Source organism: Engystomops pustulosus, chromosome 1 (assembly GCF_040894005.1).
Source record: "Engystomops pustulosus chromosome 1, aEngPut4.maternal, whole genome shotgun sequence".
Taxonomy (NCBI): Eukaryota; Metazoa; Chordata; class Amphibia; order Anura; family Leptodactylidae; genus Engystomops; species Engystomops pustulosus.
In genome coordinates this window covers 13,615,382-13,637,295 of record NC_092411.1, presented here as the reverse complement: position 1 = coordinate 13,637,295, position 21,914 = coordinate 13,615,382, and the positions used below count along the sequence as shown (strand labels likewise).

The following is a 21,914-nucleotide window of genomic DNA, read 5'->3' as shown; positions in this document are numbered from 1 at the left end:
AACATAATCATTGTTCCAGGAACCAGTATGATGACACCATCTTTATCCCTGAAAACCTAAAGGTGACGGCAAATATCGTCTTTGGATACGCCACGTAAGTTCTGGATGTCACCTAGAGAAGTCTATAGGATATATATATGTCCAGGTCTTATTACTAACAGAAATTAGGATAGATTCTGCGAGAGTCTGACTATTGTTATCCCTGGCTTTCAGCCCTTCAGAATGTGGACACAGCGCCATTGTTTAGTAGTGGCCATGTCTGGTATTACAGCTGCCGTTCAGCCCTTTTGATGCAAATTAAGTTGTTGTACCAGATATAGCCACATCCTAAATGAAGCAGTTGTATCTGGGATTCACTGCAATGAGGGTCAGATATGAAGGTTTTGAATATCTATTATAGGAAAATCCCTTTAAATTTGGATTTAAAGGTTCATTTCTGTTGATAATTAATGTTAATGTAATTATCCTTTCATACAAAATATTGATAGTAGTATTTCACGTGATGACGGATCCAGAAGCTTAAAGGGGTTCTCCCGAGTTGGAAAAACATGGCTGCTTTCTTCCAAAAACAGCGCCACACCTGACTATGGTTTGTGCAGGTATTGCAGCTCAGCTGTATAGAAATGAATGGAGCATAGTTGCAATACCACACACTACCCATGGTCAGGAGGGGCGCTGTGTTTGGAAGAAAGCAGCCATGTTTTTCAACCGCTGGAGAACCCCTTTAATGCTGTGCAGCTGCTAGCATAATATTCATGAACCAGGAGGCTCAGGATGAAATGTGCTATGGGTCTTTACATGCACTGGACAGTAGTGTCTGTGGAAGGGAGGAGAATTCATCTAAGAGTGGCGGGAGTTGTAGACCGCAACCCCCTGTGCCCTGGGAAACATGACTGACTACCGTATTTTTCGGACTATAAGGCGCACCGGATTATAAGGCGCACCTGATTATAAGGATGAATGACGAGCAGGTGGCAGACCTGTGCACAGTACAAGGCAGCTGTTGTCTATAAGTATGGTTCATATATAATGCGCACTGGACTATAAGGCGCACCTTATAGGATTTTTTTGTGCGCCTTATAGTCCGAAAATACAGTATATTATGGATCCATTTTTAACTTTGCTATAGCCCCCTATCCCCTCCTATTTATTCCATTTTCTATGCCGGCCTCCAAATTTTCTCCTTTTTGGGGAGTTGAATGCCCACATATTCTCATGGCGTCCATGTGTCCGCACATATTCAGAATGCATCTTCCTAATTGGGCCCTAGGGAGCTGTTCACACTGCGTGTAGCGGGATGGAGACAAGGTCTGGTGGACACTGATACAGAATACTCATCAGACTGCGGATAATCAGGATTTTCGCTGTCACCACTTACCCGTTACTTCTCTCCAGGTGTCAGGGGGCGGAGGCGTTCGAGATTCAACGTTCAGATCTAGCGAATGGCATCTTCATGAAGTTTCTCAAGAAACGCTTATTAGAAAAAAAGAAGATCACGGTGCTGCTGGACGAGGTGGGAGAAGGTGAGGACGTGGCTACCACCCAGCTTTCCTGGACACCTGCATGGAAAATCTATCTAGTTACACTGTGATAGGTGATCATTTAATAGTCTATGGAAAGTGAGATGACAACCTCCAGTCTAGTTTAGCAGCGTAGTACCATAGATTTTGAAGATTCTGAGCTGCAATACCACGTACAACCTGTGGACAGGTGTGGCGCTGTTCCTGGGAAAAGAAAACTGCTTTACACATGTGGCTTATTACTTGGAATAAATTGGAGGAGGGTCCTTCGCCAATTCAAAGGATCCTATATGAGGCACCTTCACTGAATTTCCAGCCTCCAGGCCTATTAGTCATGGAAAAGAACACAGACCCAATAACAATCTATTCCATTATTTTTTAGATATGGGACGCTGCGTGCTCACCAAAGGTATACAAGCGTTAGAAATCCGCAGCAGCCTCTCTGCCAGAAGGGCCCTGACTGACAAGATACAGCGCAAAGCTTGTTCTCCGGAATCCTTGGCAAGAAATTTGCAGTGGGACAAGGCAAACGGTGAGATCTCTGATATTCAGGAAGTCTTCTCAAATAGGGGAAGCAATTTGAAAAGTTTTGATGTGGAGTCTGGGACAGAGTAAGCACAAGGTAGAATATCCACACTGGGCTCCTGAGTAGAATATCCACACTGGGCTCCTGAGTAGAATATCCACACTGGGCTCCTGAGTAGAATATCCACACTGGGCTCCTGAGTAGAATATCCACACTGGGCTCCTGAGTAGAATATCCACACTGGGCTCCTGAGTAGAATATCCACACTGGGCTCCTAAGAAGAATATCCACACTGGGCTCCTAAGAAGAATATGCTCACTGGGTTCCTAAGAAGAATATCCACACTGGGCTCCTAAGCAGAATATCCACGGTGCTAATTACCTCCATGAGTAGAATATCCACACTGGGCTGCTAAGCAGAATATCCACACTGTGCTCCTAAGCAAAATATCCACACTGGGCTGCTAAGCAGTAGTTCCACACTTGGCTCATAAGCAGTAGATCCACACTGTGCTCCTAAGCCGAATATCCACACTGTGTTTCTAAGCACAATATCCTCACTGACAAATATAATATTTGGTATTGGCTCCCCTTTCACTCCCTAGTGCAGTACTCCATCACTTTTTAAAGACTGTAATCTATGTGTAGTTCTAATCCGTTGCAGCTGCCATGAAGCACACCCTTCCTGCTGCAATACTGTTCGTGCATGCTACATGACCAACTTCCTGTTGGAAAAACTTCCTCTCGATCCAATGTGGTGGCATTCAAGATGGCGGATATGTTCTAAAAGATAGACCCCTCACTCATTACTTGCTGGGGGATCAGATATCTCATTTCCCCAGTAGTTTCTGAAATTAAAGGAACTCCTGGGCAGTGGTGTAACTTGAAGATGCAGAATGCGTATCAGGCCCCCTGGGCCACTTGGGCCCGGTTGTGACCGCATCCTCTCCACCCCCTTTAAGTAACACCCCTGGTCCTTGGTTTTATGACTAACCGCGTGGACTATCCAGCTCCATGAATATGTATTATGTAATAATGTGCTTCCCTCTGCAGAGCTCCCGGACAGTATGTGCATTGAATTTAAATGCGGGGTAGAAATCCAGTTGGGTTTCGCTGCCGAATTCTCCAATGTAATGATCATCTACTCCCGAATTACCAGGAAACCGGACAACATCAGTCACTGTACGGCCAACGTCACCGACTTTCCATTAGTGAGTATCCGGCCACCTTCTATACATGTAGAGTAATGGGCGGTGACTACCATAACACGGAGCTAATTACCTCCATGAACATTGGATCCAAAAAAAAAAATTCCTTTTTTATCCTATTTATAGGATTTATACGTTGATCCAAAAGAAACAAATAAAGAATCTCCAGAAGAAACCGGAAGCTTCTTGGTATCTAAGGATCTTCCAGAGCATTGCCTATACACCCGCCTGAGCTCCCTGCAAAAACTTAAGGTAAGTATAAAAATTCTTCCTCCATCCAAAAAAAAAAAAAAAATGCAGCGTTCCGAAGAACTTCCAATGACCTGAAAATCAGGAAAAAGCATTCCATAAAACCGGTGCAGCTTGAGTGGGAGAGAAGTGTTGTGGGAGACATTCGAGCGCTTCTCCACCGGACAATCCCTACTTGTAAGACGATGATCATAGAATTCCTGTAGCTACGAATCAATAGTAACTTGAGGAGAAACAGGACAGTAAGAGGAGTTTTCCTGCAGTGCCCCCGCAGGGCAAATGAGGAATTACACAGTGTTCATTTATTGGGGCAGATTTACTTACCCGGTCCATTCGCGATCCAGCGGCGCGTTCTCTGCGGTGGATTCGGGTCCGGCTGGGATTCATTAAGGCAGTTCCTCTGACATCCACCAGGTGCGCTGAGGAGCATCGGAACGCACTCAAGTTCACCGGCCTATTCCTAGTGAAGGTAAGTGCAAGCTCCGCGACACTTTTCTTTTTTTAAATGCGGCGGTTTTTCCAAATTCGTCGGGTTTTCGTTCGGCCACGCCCCCCGATTTCCGTCACGTGCATGCCGGCGCCGATGCGCCACAATCCGATTGCGTGCACCAAAATCCCGGGGCAATACAGGGAAAATCGGCGCATATCGGAAATATTCGGGTAACACGTCGGAAAAACGCGAATCGGCCCTTAGTAAATGACCCCCATTGAGTTGTGTATGTAATACAGGACAGGACAGGTGCAGACATCTGACATCATGAAAGCAAAGAGATTGGACATATTGAAATTCAACCTGCCTGACCCTTTGTCCTCCTAATCATTTGTTATGAGAAATTTAGGACAAACCCAAATACATGAGATGTCTGTAACACACGAAAATATAGAAACTTCTCAAGATCAACAGCAAGTCTCTCCACAACGTTGCACCTCCTTACATCCGCTTACTTACCTCTGTCTGCCACCCTACCGATTGGGGCTTATTTACTAAGGGTAACACTGTCGCTGGCTTCCATGCGACAGAAATCGGGGGGTGGCCGTCGGATGATCCGATTGATTTGGACTGGGCGCGGGATTTAACTTTCAATTTGTGTGGCAAGACAATGCACTTACATGCACCAGGAAGAAAAAGGTGAACTCCGGTGGACCTGAGCGGGGAAGCGACACATGCAGGATAATGTCCTGAATAGACTGAGCCTCCCACTCCCTTCTCAAAAACTTCTCTCAAGCTGCACCTGTTTTCTGGAATGTACTACCTTACTCCATCAGGTTAATTCCCTAAATCTATCATTTCAAGTGTATATTATAACCTAAGCTGGACTATCACATTTCTTCTCTTCTCTTACATCTAGTGTTGCTGCTATAATATACAGAAGAAGCCGATTCCTTAACCTGATATCATTCACTACATTCCTTGCACTTACATGGACTCTATATCAGTAAATACAGATATTGTCAAATGACTGGTTAAAGCAGATTTATTTAAACCACGCTATACAATTATATAAAACAGGCTTACTCTCACCCACACAGCTCTCCCCAATGCTGCACCTCCTGGCCCCAACGTCACATAATAACCTCTACACTTCATGCCCTCAATGCCCCTTTATATCTGTGCACACTGATATTGTTTGGTGATGAGCCATTGTCTAAAATAAGCTCACCGTCACCCGCAGAACTCACCCACAATGCTGCATCTCCTTCAGGGTCAGCTCCAGGTTTCAGTGGGCCCCTGGGCCCCCATTGGGCCCCTTTGCAGTCGACTCACGTGGCGGCATTAACAATTCAAAAACTAAAACGGTCTCTTGTTCCCTAAAATATTTCCTAGTTAATCAACCCAAACAGCCCCTCATGGTTATGATATATAAAGCCCCTTCACCACCTGGATTCCTTATGTACAGCCTAATGTGGGCCCCCAAGAAGCACTGGGCCCGGCACTTGCCCAGGTATCCCCAGTGCTGGCGCCGGTCCTGATCTCCTCCTGCATCACTGTACCCATACTCTATGTTCTGACAATGTCCATTGTATCAATGATCTCCGACCGTCACTCTCTGTAATCAAAGTTTTGCCAAAACTTCTCTCAAGCTCTATCTTTTTTCTGGAATGTGCTTCCCTAGACAATCCTATTCATTCCATATATCTATTATTTGAAATGTGCCCTAAAAAGTGGATCTATTAAATCCCCATCTCTACTGTTCAAAATGTAGCCCCTATCTACCTCAAAGCCGATACTATCCTCCAGAACATGATCAATTATCTCTATATACCTCTACACCGCATGCACTCCATTGCACTATATACTGTGAATGACTAATGCAACTTGATATATCCCAAAACATAACAAAATATATACGACCTTGGACTATTGTATGAAAAAGTTTACTCTCGCACACAAATATCTACTGCGCAATCCTGCATTTTCCAACATCTTCTTCCTCTTCTCTATCAACCAACTTACCTATTCCCGCCAATGACCAGACTACCCATCCTCCTAAAACTAACACGATCTGTAATACAAATCCCTTATTCCTAATTCCAAAACATCTCTCAAGCTGCACATGTTTTCTGGATTGCATTAACCTAGACAATCAGGTTGATTCCCCTTACCTATCGTGGCTAGCATGCTCGAAAACACATTCTTGACTCATTATTTCATGTCCATTGGATATAATCTGCAATCGCTCCTTTTTTTTTTTTTCTTTACTTTTAGGAAAACTTGACATTTGCCGTATGTTTGACCTACATGTACGATGGCGTGGAAGAGATGTTGGATGAAAGGAAAAAAATCGATGTGGGAAAACCTCTGGTTGCAAAATTAGACATTCATTCTGGAGTTCGTAGTCGCTGCGTACAGCCCAGTCATATACCTCAGAGCACCTGTCAGCAGTCCACCCGTATGCTACATAGTCCCTGCACACAGTCCGGTCCTATCCCTCATAGTCCCTGCATACAGTCCGGTCCTATCCCTCATAGTCCCTGCATACAGTCCGGTCCTATCCCTCATAGTCCCTGCATACAGTCCCGTCCTATCACTCATAGTCCCTGCACACGGCCCAGTCACCTAACGCTTAGTCCTAGTGCACAGCCCAGTCCTATACTACACAGTCCCTGCCACAGTCCACAACCTGCTGCAGCCTCACTGCCAGTTTTAAGACCCACTCAACTTTTTACGGAGACCCCAATAAAAGGGGCAGAATACTCACAGTTAAGATTAAAAAGCAGCAGACGACTTGACGATTGGTCTTACTATTCAGGGACTCCTAGTAGGAGGCACTTCTCAGAGCACAGATCACCGTATAGCGACCCCCCAACGCCAGGATATAAAAACGTACCGGAGGAGTGCACGGAGGACAATCCCGACTTTGGCTATTAAAATTAAACGTAATCATTTGTGTAGGTAAATTAATTTCACTTTGTAAAATAATAAATAAATAATAGTATTATCATCAGTATTCAGGATTCTAGATTTCTAGCATTGAGTCATCATGGAAATCTTCCATCAAAATCCATCCTGATAAACCAGGGACACTTACCCATAGATCCAGGCACCGGGACTGTATATTTGTTATCCACGGTCTCCTTCCTTTTAAAATCAACTTTTAAAATTATTATAATGAGCAATAATGAGAACTGTCAATCTGTGGAATAGCCTGCCTCAGGCGCTGGTCACAGCAGGGACAGCAGAGAGCTTCAAGAAGGGTCTAGATGCCTTTTTACACCTAAATAACATTGATGGTTATGTTATACAGAATTGTTTCCCCTAAATCCCTTCCTCATCCAATCCCTTCCCTTCCTTGGTTGAACTTGATGGACATGTGTCTTTTTTCAACTGTAAAAACTATGAAACTATGAAGAAGGGCTCTGGGGGTTTGTCAGCAGTGCTCCTTGGTGCTGTAGCTTCACTGGCTGTTACACTGTGCAGCATCACTTCCCACTGTTTGAGATTACAGATTGCAGAGGGAGCGGGAAGTGGAGATGGCACACAGTGAAGGGGCAGACAGTGTAAAAACTTGTCATGCTGCAGCAGAGAGGGGCTCTGGTGACACACCCAGAGGCCTTCATGCGCATTAGCATAATTATAAAAGTAGATATTAGGGGAAAGGAGGCCGTGGATAACAAAAATAAGTAGATAAATGTCTGCATTGGAGCTGCATACAAAAAACGATAGTATATTTTGTTAGACTTTACAGACATTGTAGCAAAACAGTCATTGGTTGTCACGACTGGATTGCACAGAATTCTTGTTTTTAGTTTTATTGACAGTATCTATTATGCTTTATATTATGCAGTGAAACTCATAGCAGGAGTTAAACAACATGGGGGGGGGGGGCCTCAGCACACTAAAACTAATTTTAGGACTTAAGAGGCCATCCTGCAGGCATAAGGCCACTTAGATGAAAATATTAGTTTGTGGCAAGTTTCACCTCCTCTCCATTACATTCCTAATTTTCCATCAGCGCACATAATGTTTGCAGGGAGAGGAAACTATTCCCAAAGGTATTTTGTATGTAAGAGAGAGGTAACAGAATCGGTTGGGTAGAATTCCAGTAGTAATTGGTGCTTAGGCTCATGCTTGCACTTCCTGCTGTGCTAGAGGCAGAGAGAGCTGCCCCATTAAGTGTCTGGATAGAGAGAGAGATACTTCGCATTTCATTCTAAAATATGCCAGTAAATAAGAAGTAAATCCTAATGATGTTTCATACATGTAAATAAAAAATAGGCAAATTCAAAGAACAATATATTTTTTTTGAGAATTAATATATTTTAGAATGTATTTAGACATGTATTTTTTTACACTTTAAACGAGATACATTACAGAAAACGTAATGCCAGAGTGTCATCCGTAACAAGTTATTACAGAACAGTTATGTTTACACCTTAACGCTAAACCTATAGATCAGTCACTGCCAATTTTTGTAATGGCAGGACCCACTATTGTGCGAAATATTCGTTTAGGATCCTGTATTTAGCCCCTTTTAGACATGCTCTCTGCTTTAAGCTTTGCATTTGGTCTCTTTTTGCCTCCTTTCCTTTATTTTTCTCCTTTCTGCCTCTCCCATGTGCTTGTATCCTGCCTCTACTGTATCCTGCTCCCATCCTGTATTCTGCCCCTCCTCCTCTCCTGTATCCTGCTCCCATCCTGTATTCTGCCCCTCCTCCTTTCCTGTATCCTGCTCCCATCCTGTATTCTGCCTCTCCTCCTCTCCTGTATCCTGCTCCCATCCTGTATTCTGCCTATCCTGTATCCTGCTCCCATCCTTTATTCTGCCCCTCCTCCTTTCCTGTATCCTGCTCCCATCCTGTATTCTGCCTCTCCTCCTCTCCTGTATCCTGCTCCCATCCTGTATTCTGCCTCTCCTGTATCCTGCTCCCATCCTTTATTCTGCCCCTCCTCCTTTCCTGTATCCTGCTCCCATCCTGTATCCTGCCTCTCCTGTATCCTGCTCCCATCCTTTATCCTGTATTCTTCCTCTCCTGAATCCTACCTCTCCCCCCCTCCTGTATCCTGCCTCTCCTCCCCTCCTGTATCCTGCCTCCCCTCATGCATCCTGCCTCTCCTCCTCTCCTGTATCCTGCCTCTCCCCCTCTCCTGTATCCTGCCTCTCCCCCTCTCCTGTATTCTGCCTCTCCTCCCCTCCTGTATCCTGTCTCCCCTCCTGTATCCTGCCTCCCCTCCTGTATCCGGCCTCTCCTCCCCTCCTGTATCCCGCCTCTCCTCCTCTCCTGTATCCTGCCTCTCCTCCTCTCCTGTATCCTGCCTCTCCTCCCCTCCTGTATCCTGCCTCTCCTCCCCTCCTGTATCCTGCTCCCATCCTGTATCCTGTCTCTCCTCCCCTCCTGTATCCGGCCTCTCCTCCCCTCCTGTATCCTGCCTCTCCTCCTCTCCTGTATCCTGCTCCCATCCTGTATTCTGCCTCTCCTCCTCTCCTGTATCCTGCCTCTCCTGTATCCTGCTCCCATCCTTTATCCTGTATTCTTCCTCTCCTGAATCCTACCTCTCCCCCCCTCCTGTATCCTGCCTCTCCTCCCCTCCTGTATCCTGCCTCCCCTCATGCATCCTGCCTCTCCTCCTCTCCTGTATCCTGCCTCTCCCCCTCTCCTGTATCCTGCCTCTCCCCCTCTCCTGTATCCTGCCTCTCCTCCCCTCCTGTATCCTGTCTCCCCTCCTGTATCCTGCCTCCCCTCCTGTATCCGGCCTCTCCTCCCCTCCTGTATCCTGCCTCTCCTCCTCTCCTGTATCCTGCCTCTCCTCCTCTCCTGTATCCTGCCTCTCCTCCCCTCCTGTATCCTGCCTCTCCTCCCCTCCTGTATCCTGCTCCCATCCTGTATCCTGTCTCTCCTCCCCTCCTGTATCCGGCCTCTCCTCCCCTCCTGTATCCTGCCTCTCCTCCTCTCCTGTATCCTGCTCCCATCCTGTATTCTGCCTCTCCTCCTCTCCTGTATCCTGCCTCTCCTGTATCCTGCTCCCATCCTTTATTCTGCCCCTCCTCCTTTCCTGTATCCTGCTCCCATCCTGTATTCTGCCTCTCCTCCTCTCCTGTATCCTGCTCCCATCCTGTATTCTGCCTCTCCTGTATCCTGCTCCCATCCTTTATTCTGCCCCTCCTCCTTTCCTGTATCCTGCTCCCATCCTGTATCCTGCCTCTCCTGTATCCTGCTCCCATCCTTTATCCTGTATTCTTCCTCTCCTGAATCCTACCTCTCCCCCCCTCCTGTATCCTGCCTCTCCTCCCCTCCTGTATCCTGCCTCCCCTCCTGCATACTGCCTCTCTTCCTCTCCTGTTTCCTGCCTCTCCCCCTCTCCTGTATCCTGCCTCTCCCCCTCTCCTGTATCCTGCCTCTCCTCCCCTCCTGTATCCTGTCTCCCCTCCTGTATCCTGCCTCCCCTCCTGTATCCGGCCTCTCCTCCCCTCCTGTATCCTGCCTCTCCTCCTCTCCTGTATCCTGCCTCTCCTCCTCTCCTGTATCCTGCCTCTCCTCCCCTCCTGTATCCTGCCTCTCCTCCCCTCCTGTATCCTGCTCCCATCCTGTATCCTGTCTCTCCTCCCCTCCCCTCCTGTATCCGGCCTCTCCTCCCCTCCTGTATCCTGCCTCTCCTCCCCTCCTGCCTCTCCTCCTCTCCTGTATCCTGCCTCTCCTCCTCTCCTGTATCCTGCTCCCATCCTGTATTCTGCCTCTCCTCCTCTCCTGTATCCTGCCTCTCCTGTATCCTGCTCCCATCCTTTATTCTGCCCCTCCTCCTTTCCTGTATCCTGCTCCCATCCTGTATTCTGCCTCTCCTCCTCTCCTGTATCCTGCTCCCATCCTGTATTCTGCCTCTCCTGTATCCTGCTCCCATCCTTTATTCTGCCCCTCCTCCTTTCCTGTATCCTGCTCCCCTCCTGTATCCTGCCTCTCCTGTATCCTGCTCCCATCCTTTATCCTGTATTCTTCCTCTCCTGAATCCTACCTCTCCCCCCCTCCTGTATCCTGCCTCTCCTCCCCTCCTGTATCCTGCCTCCCCTCCTGTATCCTGCCTCTCCTCCTCTCCTGTATCCTGCCTCTCCCCCTCTCCTGTATCCTGCCTCTCCTCCTGTATCCTGCCTCTCCTCCTGTATCCTGCCTCCCCTCCTGTATCCGGCCTCTCCTCCCCTCCTGTATCCTGCCTCTCCTCCCCTCCTGCCTCTCCTCCTCTCCTGTATCCTGCCTCTCCTCCTCTCCTGTATCCTGCCTCTCCTCCTCTCCTGTATCCTGCCTCTCCTCCCTTCCTGTATCCTGCTCCCATCCTGTATCCTGTCTCTCCTCCCCTCCTGTATCCGGCCTCTCCTCCCCTCCTGTATCCTGCCTCTCCTCCCCTCCTGCCTCTCCTCCTCTCCTGTATCCTGCCTCTCCTCCTCTCCTGTATCCTGCCTCTCCTCCCCTCCTGTATCCTGCCTCTCCTCCCCTCCTGTATCCTGCTCCCATCCTGTATTCTGCCTCTCTTCCTCTCCTGTATCCTGCTCCCATCCTGTATTCTGCCTCTCCTCCTCTCCTGTATCGTGCTCCCATCCTGTATCCTGCCTCTCCTCCTCTCCTGTATCCTGTCTCTCCTCGCCTCCTGTAATCTGCCTATCCTCCTCTCCTGTATTATGTTCGCTCCTGTATTCTGCTCCCATCCTGTATTCTGCCTCTCCTCCTCTCCTGTATCCTGCTCCAATCCTGTATCCTGCCTCTCCTGTATCCTGCTCCCATCCTGTATCCTGCTCCTCCTCCTCTCCTGTATCCTGCCTTTCCTCCTCTCCTGAATCCCTCTCCCACTCTGTATCCCGCCTCTCCTCCTCTGCTGTATCCTGCTCCCATCCTGTTTCCTGCCTCTCCTCTCCTGTATTCTACCTCTCCCTCTCCTCCTGTATACTGCTCCCATCCTGTATCCTGCCTCTCCTGTATTCTACCTCTCCTCCTCTCCTGTATCCTGCTCCCATCCTGTATCCTGCCTCTCCTGTATTCTACCTCTCCTCCTCTCCTGTATCCTGCTCCCATCCTGTATCCTGCCTCTCCTGTATTCTACCTCTCCTCCTCTCCTGTATCCTGCCTCTCCTGTATTCTACCTCTCCTCCTCTGCTGTATACTGCTCCCATCCTGTATCCTGCCTCTCCTCTCCTGTATTCTACCTCTCCTCCTCTCCTGTATCCTGCTCCCATCCTGTATCCTGCCTCTCCTCTCCTGTATTATACCTCTTCTCCTCTCCTGTATCCTGCTCCCATCCTGTATCCTGCCTCTCCTCTCCTGTATTCTACCTCTCCTCCTCTCCTGTATACTGCTCATATCTTGTATCCTGCCTCTCCTGTATCCTGCCTCTCCTCCTCTGCTGTATCCTGCTCCCATCCTGTTTCCTGCCTCTCCTCTCCTGTATTCTACCTCTCCCTCTCCTCCTGTATACTGCTCCCATCCTGTATCCTGCCTCTCCTGTATTCTACCTCTCCTCCTCTCCTGTATCCTGCTCCCATCCTGTATCCTGCCTCTCCTGTATTCTACCTCTCCTCCTCTCCTGTATCCTGCTCCCATCCTGTATCCTGCCTCTCCTGTATTCTACCTCTCCTCCTCTCCTGTATCCTGCCTCTCCTGTATTCTACCTCTCCTCCTCTGCTGTATACTGCTCCCATCCTGTATCCTGCCTCTCCTCTCCTGTATTCTACCTCTCCTCCTCTCCTGTATCCTGCTCCCATCCTGTATCCTGCCTCTCCTCTCCTGTATTATACCTCTTCTCCTCTCCTGTATCCTGCTCCCATCCTGTATCCTGCCTCTCCTCTCCTGTATTCTACCTCTCCTCCTCTCCTGTATACTGCTCATATCTTGTATCCTGCCTCTCCTGTATCCTGCCTCTCCTCCTCTGCTGTATCCTGCTCCCATCCTGTATCCTGCCTCTCCTCTCCTGTATTATACCTCTCCTCCTCTCCTGTATCCTGCTCCCATCCTGTATCCTGCCTCTCCTCTCCTGTATTCTACCTCTCCTCCTCTCCTGTATCCTGCTCCCATCCTGTATCCTGCCTCTCCTCTCCTGTATCCTGCCTCTCCTCCTCTCCTGTATCCTGCTCCCTCCCTGTATCCTGGCTCTCCTCCTTTCCTATAATCTGCCTCTTGTCTTCTCCTGTATTTTACCATTCTCCTACCATCCTGGATTGTACCGTATTCTCTGCTGCCTTTTCCCCTCTCCTGTACTTTGCCTTTGCTCTGCTATTCTTGGTGTTTCTTCTCTACTTCTATTAATGCCTTTCCTCTGCGTTTCTGAATGTTGTATACAGACATAGAGAATAAGTGTAGTGTCCATTGGTTGGCAGGGGGTAGGTTTTGCATCTTTTGCCAACACAGGACCCGTCGGCCTCACGTGCGCTCATTGGCGAGTGCATCTGACGTGACCTGCAGTTATCGCTATAGTCGGCCTCTGTTGCCCCCTTCCTGGGGGAGTCGCTGATTATCGTTAGTAACAATGTAACATTGTAACCGTTGCCCTGCCAAATGTGCCATAGACTTTCTGTAATTCTATTTTTCATTGTTTATGTAAATTTGTAACTTAACATTATAACAAGAAATTGTAACAATTTGCATACAATGTATTTGACTGTCTTTTTTATTTATTGTATAAAGATTTGCGGGGGAGTTTTTGTGTGACTACACTCTATAAACCCATGGATTGTATTTACCTTATATACTCTAGTATAAGCCTAGTTTTTCAGCACACAAAATGTGCTGAAAAACCCAAACTCGGCTTATACTCGAGTCAAAAAAATAAATATATCTAAACTCACCTTTCCGGTGAACCCTGTATATCTTCTGTGCGATCTGTCCGGCACCGGCGGCAGGCTATATACACTGGGGCAGGGTCTGGCAGGCTATATACACTGGGGCAGGGTCTGGCTGGCTATATACACTGGGGCAGGGTCTGGCTGGCTATATACACTGGGGCAGGGTCTGGCTGGCTATATACACTGGGGCAGGGTCTGGCTGGCTATATACACTGGGGCAGGGTCTGGCTGGCTATATACACTGGGGCAGGGTCTGGCAGGCTATATACACTGGGGCAGGGTCTGGCAGGCTATATACACTGGGGCAGGGTCTGGCAGGCTATATACACTGGGGCAGGGTCTGGCTGGCTATATACACTGGGGCAGGGTCTGGCAGGCTATATACACTGGGGCAGGGTCTGGCTGGCTATATACACTGGGGCAGGGTCTGGCTGGCTATATACACTGGGGCAGGGTCTGGCTGGCTATATACACTGGGGCAGGGTCTGGCTGGCTATATACACTGGGGCAGGGGCTGGCTGGCTATATACACTGGGGCAGGGGCTGGCTGGCTATATACACTGGGGCAGGGGCTGGCTGGCTATATACACTGGGGCAGGGTCTGGCTGGCTGTATACACTGGGGCAGGGGCTGGCAGGCTGTATACACTGGGGCAGGGTCTGGCAGGCTATATACACTGGGGCAGGGTCTGGCAGGCTATATACACTGGGGCAGGGGCTGGCTGGCTATATACACTGGGGCAGGGGCTGGCTGGCTATATACACTGGGGCAGGGGCTGGCTGGCTATATACACTGGGGCAGGGGCTGGCTGGCTATATACACTGGGGCAGGGGCTGGCTGGCTATATACACTGGGGCAGGGGCTGGCAGGCTATATACACTGGGGCAGGGTCTGGCTGGCTATATACACTGGGGCAGGGGCTGGCTGGCTATATACACTGGGGCAGGGGCTGGCTGGCTATATACACTGGGGCAGGGGCTGGCTGGCTATATACACTGGGGCAGGGGCTGGCTGGCTATATACACTGGGGCAGGGTCTGGCAGGCTATATACACTGGGGCAGGGTCTGGCAGGCTATATACACTGGGGCAGGGTCTGGCAGGCTATATACACTGGGGCAGGGGCTGGCTGGCTATATACACTGGGGCAGGGGCTGGCTGGCTATATACACTGGGGCAGGGGCTGGCTGGCTATATACACTGGGGCAGAGGCTAGCTGGCTATATACTGGGGAGGCTGTGACCAATGCATTTCCCACCCTCGGCTTATACTCGAGTCAATAGGTTTTCCCAGTATTTTGTGGTGAAATTAGGGGCCTCGGCTTATACTCGGGTCGGCTTATACTCGAGTATATACGGTACTTCTATAATCACTAACTTTTCTGCATCACATGTATAAATCAATAGTAAAAGGCAAAACAAGACATTTTGTAATCTATCTTTTCAGAAGAAAATTTACTCTTTCTTCATTTATTAGACGCCTCTGCTCCTCCTAAAGTGGCAATTACAGTGAAATCTTTACTGAATCCATCTTGCTACAGCAAGACAGACTTGTAGGTCATAGAGGTATTAGATAGTCAGATAGAGGGGAGGCGCAGAATAAGCAGGGTTTGAGTGAGACAATTTGATTGTTATCCCCTATCCGCAGCAATGCCATCTCATCCCTGGAGGTCCAAGTAGAGAGATCCCCACTGATCGCGATTATGGGGGTCTCGTTCTTACTTATTGATGGGCAGGTGTTCTCCCTAGTCATTTAAACTAGGGAAGTGTCAGAAATTGTAAAAGACAGAGTTTATATATTTTTAATCATCTCATTCGCTGTCTATGAAACATTTCCAATATTTCCATAGTATTGAATGGAGGAGCAGGACACATGCTCCACCTGCCACATCATCAGCGAGAAGAGGAGCCTTGTCCTTGAGATCAGATTGTTATCCGCTATTCTGTGGATAATGCAATGAAACCTTCTATAGCCCCTTTACATATTGGGGGTCATTTACTAAGGGCCCGATTCACGTTTTCTCGACGTGTTACCCGAATATTTCCGATTTGCACCGATTTTTCCTGAATTGCCCCTGGTTTTTGGCGCATACGATTGGATTGTGGCGCATTGGTGCCGGCATGCACGCAACGGAAATCGGGGGGCGTGGCCGAACAAAAACCCAACGGATTCGGAGAAACCGGCGCATTTAAAAAAAAAAGTGTCACTGGACACGCTCTTACCTTTACCTAGTATAGGCTCGTGCACTCCGGCGAACCTCGGCGGACTTCAGTGCAGCAGCGACACCTGGTGGACATCGGAGGAACTACCTTAGTGAATCGCCGGAAGACCCGAATCCACCGCAGAGAACGCACCGCTGGATCGCGAATGGACCGGGTAAGTAAATCTGCCGAATTAAGTTTCTATCTTGCCCCAAGTGCTTTATTTACATCAGTACAGGTCAGTAATTCTCTATAAAGTTCTATATCATGCTGCTGACACTTCTGAGTCAGATGGAGCAGATTCCCCTTCACTCTCTATGTGCAGTGTAAGGGAGACATGATAGCAGCTGGTCTCCAGCCACCAGCACTGATACAATTGAGAATTACAGATAGAGACTGCAGAGGGGAAAACTGCTAAACACTGCAGGATACAAGTCAAAGTATAATGGACAGAAATAGTGTTTGTCGCTGGCCTCTTTTTCTTCCGAGCCCCATTGCTAGCTACTAACCCCTTGGCACGTTATAGAAGATTCTATAACACATAGGCCCACATTTACTAAAAACACTACAGTCTGTACTATGTGCAGTTTGCCTCCCAGATTCAGGATTTCTGGTGCAGGTTCTTCATGAATCTGGCGCCCTCTGCACAGCTCCGACAGAGTGCACCATTTTTTTTTTTTGGTGCACCTATAACATGGGGTATGCGACACACTTCTGTCAGACTTTGCATGTTTAATGTGGTGCACGGTCTGGTCCAACTGTGCCCCGGAACACCCCTTTCAGTGTGGAATTTTGTGTTGCGACGGGTATAGTGCAGCGTGCACCATAAAGTGTCACTTGCGCCACAGTTGTGTCTCGGACACTTCTTAAAGGGAACCTGTCATCAGCCGCATTGCTTCTAAACCCGCAAAATACCCTATTTGTGCTGTTAAAGGAGTGTTCTCGTCTGGGCATTCACATTCAGTATCATTAATCTGCCATATATATATATAAATTTCTTCAATTAGATGTTAAAAAAAAGATATTTTCCCATAAATGTAGTCGTATGGTCCCTCAGAAACAAGACTGTGTCCTTGGATACGGCCACCTCTGCTGGAGTGATTGCACAAAGAAACAAAAGGTCTTTGTATATGAAATGTCCGGGAGTTACTGCAAGTCCCACAGCCGTCCTGTGGTAATGATTGCTGAAGCCGGATGGTCAGGCAGGACTCAATAGCGCATGTCTGGCCACCGCTGCCAAAATGTGAGGTGGTCGTATCCGGGGAAGCTATCTAGCGATAACATGGCAACAGTTATGATAAATTATCTTCACACAGGAACATTTTTTTTTTAATAACATCCAATCCAAGAAATGTTTACATATGGAAAATGAATTAAATTAAATGTAAATGCCGAGATGGGAAAACCCCTTTAACTGTTTTCTAGCCATGTCTTTATAAATTGCAAGCGTTGCCTTTATCCGGAACAATACATTTATATCCTTAGACAGCTGCCAGTGAGGGGCGTGGGGTTCAGGGAGCACTAGTCAAGCAGGCAGCCACCCTCAGGGCCGCCTTGTTAGGTAACCCTGTCTCCTTCCCTCCATAGAGTGGATTCAGGCCCGGCCCATGATCTTTAGTGCCTCCCCGCCCTCCCGTGGTCATTTTTCAAATATCGTGCTTGCTCAGCTCAGCTGTCATCTCCCCTCCTGCCCTGCATGTACCTAGAGGGAGAAATGAGCAGGAGCTTGGTGGACCTGAAGCTAGCCAGCCAATCCACTACCACGATGTGCACGTGGTTCATCAGCTAGGTGGTGCCAAAGTCACTTACAAGCAGCGCATGCGCAGTCTGCGTTTCTCCCTCCAGGTATGAGCAGGGCGAGAGGGGTGATGACAGCCGCACTGCTTATGCATGATAAAATGACCGCGAGAGGATGTCGAGGCACCGAAGATCAGGGACAGGGCCCGCATCAGCTCCATGGAGGGAAAGAGGCAGGGGTTACCTAACAAGGCGGCCTTGAGGTGGCTGCCTGCTTGACTGCTGTTCCCCGCACCCCACCCCCCTGACTGGTAGCCGTCCAAGGACATTACTTTATTTTTCCGGATAAAGGCAACGCTTCCAATTTATGAAGACATGGCTAGACAACAGTTAGATGGTTTAGAAGCAATGCGGCTGGTGACAGGTTCCCCTTAAATTCCTGTGCAAGCAGTTTGCACATGAAAGAAAGTGCAAAGCCCAACAGTAAACTGGTGCACGGAGCTTAGTATATCTGGGCCATAATGTATTTACCATGTATCAGCCCATCCATGTTCATGTAAACGCGGATGTTTTCTGGTTTTACTTGCTTCCATGTCATCTGCATAGAAGGATTACGTCCACACTTTCTTATTTGATAAAATCAAGTTAAGTGACTTTCTCCACCGACGCTGTGGATTCTTCTTCTTGTCAAGAATTCACCTGCTGTCAACGAAAGGCCACATTTATCACGGCTTGTATGCCGAATAACAGGCGCCAGGAATTGCAACTTCTCCCAATTTGCTGGATGGGCAAGAAGGGGGGAAGATGACCGGGCGTGCAGTGGGCTGGAACGGGGCGTTGGTGCCCTACGCCCGCACACTGCCACCAGGTCTGACCTGGCATTGTTGTGCTGTGCCGCCGGCCGCTGGGATGGGTTCAGCCAGTTATGAGGAGCGGGGGGCAGCAGTTAGCGCCACTGTATGATAAATGTGCCCCAAAATGCTTGCTGGTTCCGATACATTGCTACAATGTATCATTGCAGGTGACATGTATTATTCTGCCTGGACTGGATTTAGGTGTCTCCACTTCTCAACTGAGAGCAGGGCGAGCCATGTACGGGGTCACTGCCTCTGAATGGTGACAATTGTATCAGGTCTAGACAATGCTTAGTGAGCTAAACACAGCAGCAGCATCTGCACGTGTGTCTCTCTGATGGTTTGTCTTAATGTATCAGTCTGGATTCCAGGCTGTTTAGCCCACAGAGCATCTAGACAACTGTATCGAGTCTAGACAATGCTCTGTGAGCTAAACACATCAGTAAAAGCCGAATACAATTGTCTCCACTTTTCGGCAGGAGAGCAGGACCAGCTATGTGCAGGGTTACTGCAGGAGTAAGCAGGAGTGACGGACAGCAAGCAGAGATCTTAAAATAGACAGGGAAGGAAAAGATCATTATTCCAGTGATTTAGAGAGAATTCCAGAATGCCCTTCCGGAGGCAGAAGACAAGGATGTGGAGTTGTGGCTGATGATGGGGATAATATACTGGGCCTGAGTGTCAGCTCAGACACGTTCTGCAGCTTCAGATTGTTTTTCTTAAATTCTTTTTAAAAATTCCATTTCTAAAATAAGTTCTTACGGGAAGCAGGTCAATAACTGGCAGCACTGGTTATACAGCACTGGTCAGGTATGACGGCCTAGATTCATATGAGTACACGTGGTTATACATGACACTGAGCTACAGTTCACTAGAACCTTACTGGAAGATTCATGCAAAGTAACACGTAGGCCGCCCCTGTAGGAGCACTGGAAGTGCACAAAGGGCTTAAGTATAAAGGGGCCCGTCCTTTAAATAAAGATGCATCTGTGGGTTTCCAACCTATGCATATTGACAACCTATTCATAGAAATACTTGTAGTGGTGAGTGGGTACAGAAAGTATTCAGACCCCTTTACATTTTTCAAACTATTTTTTTCATTGCAGCCATTTGGTAAGATCAAAAAAGTTTTTTTTTGCTCATTAATGTGCACTCAGCCCCCACATTGACAGAAAAAAAACTGAAAAGTAGATATGTTTGCTAATTTATTAAAGGGAACCTACCACCCCGATTCTACCTATAAAGGTAGAAGGGGTGTTAGGTGGATGGATGGGACGTGAGGATAGCCCTTTTTTGGGCTAATCCTCACGTCCCGGGTGTCTTTTATAAAACTTTATCGCCGGCATATGTAAATTTTTTTATGCGGCTACTGGGGCGTGGAGTAGCCGGACATGAGGCTACTAGTCGCGGCTACTCCACGCGCCAGTAGCCACGTTACTCCGCCTACCATTTAATCTTCAGCGCGCAGCTCCTCATCCTGGTCCCATGCGTTCTGCGCATGCCTTCGGCTGCACGGCCGTGGCTCCGGGGCCGGAGCTACTGCACATGCGCAGAAGGCCGCAGATGCTGGGGGACCGGGACGAGGGTGCGCAGCTACGAGGAGCTGCGCGCCGAAGATTAAATAGTAGGCGGAGTAACGTGGCTACTGGGGCGTGGAGTAGTCGCGACTAGAAGCCTCATGTCCGGCTACTCCACGCCCCAGTAGCCGCATAAAAAATTTACATATGCCTCCAATAAAGTTTTCTAAAAGGCACCCGGGATGTGAGGATTAGCCCAAAAAAGGGCTATCATCACGTCCCATTCATCCACCTACCACCCCTTCTACCTTTATAAGTAGAATCGGGGTGGTAGGTGCCCTTTAAATAAAAAAAAATCTGAAATATCACAAGGTGTTAAGTATTTAGCCCCTTTGCTGTAAAACTCATATTTAACCCACATGCTGTCCATTTCCTTCTGATCCTCCTTGAGATGGTTTTACTCCTTTATTTGAGTCCAGCTGTGTTTAATAAAACTGATTGGACTTGATTAGGAAAGGCTCATACTTGTCTATATAAGACCTCACGGCTCACAGTGCATGTCAGAGCATGAGAATCATGAGGTCTAAGGAACTGCCCAAGGAGCTCAGAGACAGAATTGTGGCAAGGCACAGATCTGCCCAAGGTTACAAAAGAATTCCTGCAGCACTCAAGGTTCATAAGAGCACAGTGGCCTCCACAATCCTTATTATGGAAGAAGTGTGGGATGACCACAACTCCTTCCTGACCTGGCTGTCCAGCCAAACTGAGCAATCGTGGGAGAAGAACCTTGGTGATAGAGGTAAAGAAGAACCCTGGGATACATGTGGCTGAGCTCCAGAGATGCAGTAGAGAGATGGGAGTCACCTATCACTGTAGCCTCCACCAGTCGGGGTCTGGAAGTCTCTCCTCAGTGCAAGACTAAGAGAAATAAGATTTTCTGCTCTGATACTGAATACTTATCACCAGGGGCTGAGTACTTATCACCAGGGGAAATTTCAGATTTACTTGTTTAATAGATTTGAAAAAAAAAATCTATATTTCTGGGTTTTTTTTGTCAGGATGGGGGCAGAGGCCACATTAGTGAGGACACTCTCGTTGTGTGTGGAAACAGATCACACTGAATAATAGAAGTCATAAAATATAACAATTTCTTAAATGGCATTCAGTCCAACACAGAAGTAGGTAACAGGCTGTAAACGCTCCTGCAGGCACATTCGAGGGTGTAGATTGGTTGGCCATGGATATGCTCCTATCGTAGAATAGGAATTTGGTAGTATCTCAGCCCTAGTCCACTGGTTATAGGAGCCAGATCGTCTCTGCTGCATGGGCAACAAGCTATGTGCAGCGATCTAAAGTAAAGTCAAAAAACCCAGAATGAGCTCTTATATATATAAACTTTTGCAGAGATAGTTCCAAAGCCAGCTGAGACACAAATTAATCACCAGCCTAGGATTCTGCAACAAAGATAACAAATGTTGCAACTAAATACAAACATCACATCTTAACCTTTCAGTAGCAGGCATATTGTACTGCTGGTGTCAGTGCTACATTTGGGCAGTAGGTGGTATCAATGGATAGCTACTGGATAGAAATCAAATCAGGAAAACTCCAGTCTTAAAGGGGAAAGAAGCATGGGAAAGCTGGGCAGACCCCCTCCAGTCCACCAGGGAACTAACTGAAATAAAGGGAGATGAGTTTAATTGTCTGCCAAGGGCAAAGACCTTGTGTACGAGGGCTTGTTTTATTTCAGACAAATTATAGTTTGTAATGGGATAATTTTGGGGTTTTATGTAGCTTACTAATTCACTTTTTTATGATATATTTTTGGGGGAGTGACAAGGTCCTT

The 21,914-nt window shown here is 47.8% G+C and overlaps 1 protein-coding gene across 1 annotated transcript in view; it reads left to right on the top strand.

The window, feature by feature from the left end:
- Positions 1-9,062, top strand: part of MALT1 (MALT1 paracaspase) — a 53,700-nt gene extending 44,638 nt beyond the window's left edge. The window contains exons 12-17 of the mRNA XM_072133484.1: positions 20-94; positions 1,396-1,523; positions 1,903-2,052; positions 3,099-3,256; positions 3,380-3,505; positions 6,210-9,062. Of these exons, the coding sequence (XP_071989585.1) occupies positions 20-94; positions 1,396-1,523; positions 1,903-2,052; positions 3,099-3,256; positions 3,380-3,505; positions 6,210-6,872 (1,300 nt within the window). The 3' untranslated portion in view covers positions 6,873-9,062. The remainder of the gene's footprint in view (positions 1-19; positions 95-1,395; positions 1,524-1,902; positions 2,053-3,098; positions 3,257-3,379; positions 3,506-6,209) is intronic.
- The last annotated feature ends 12,852 nt before the right edge of the window (positions 9,063-21,914 follow it).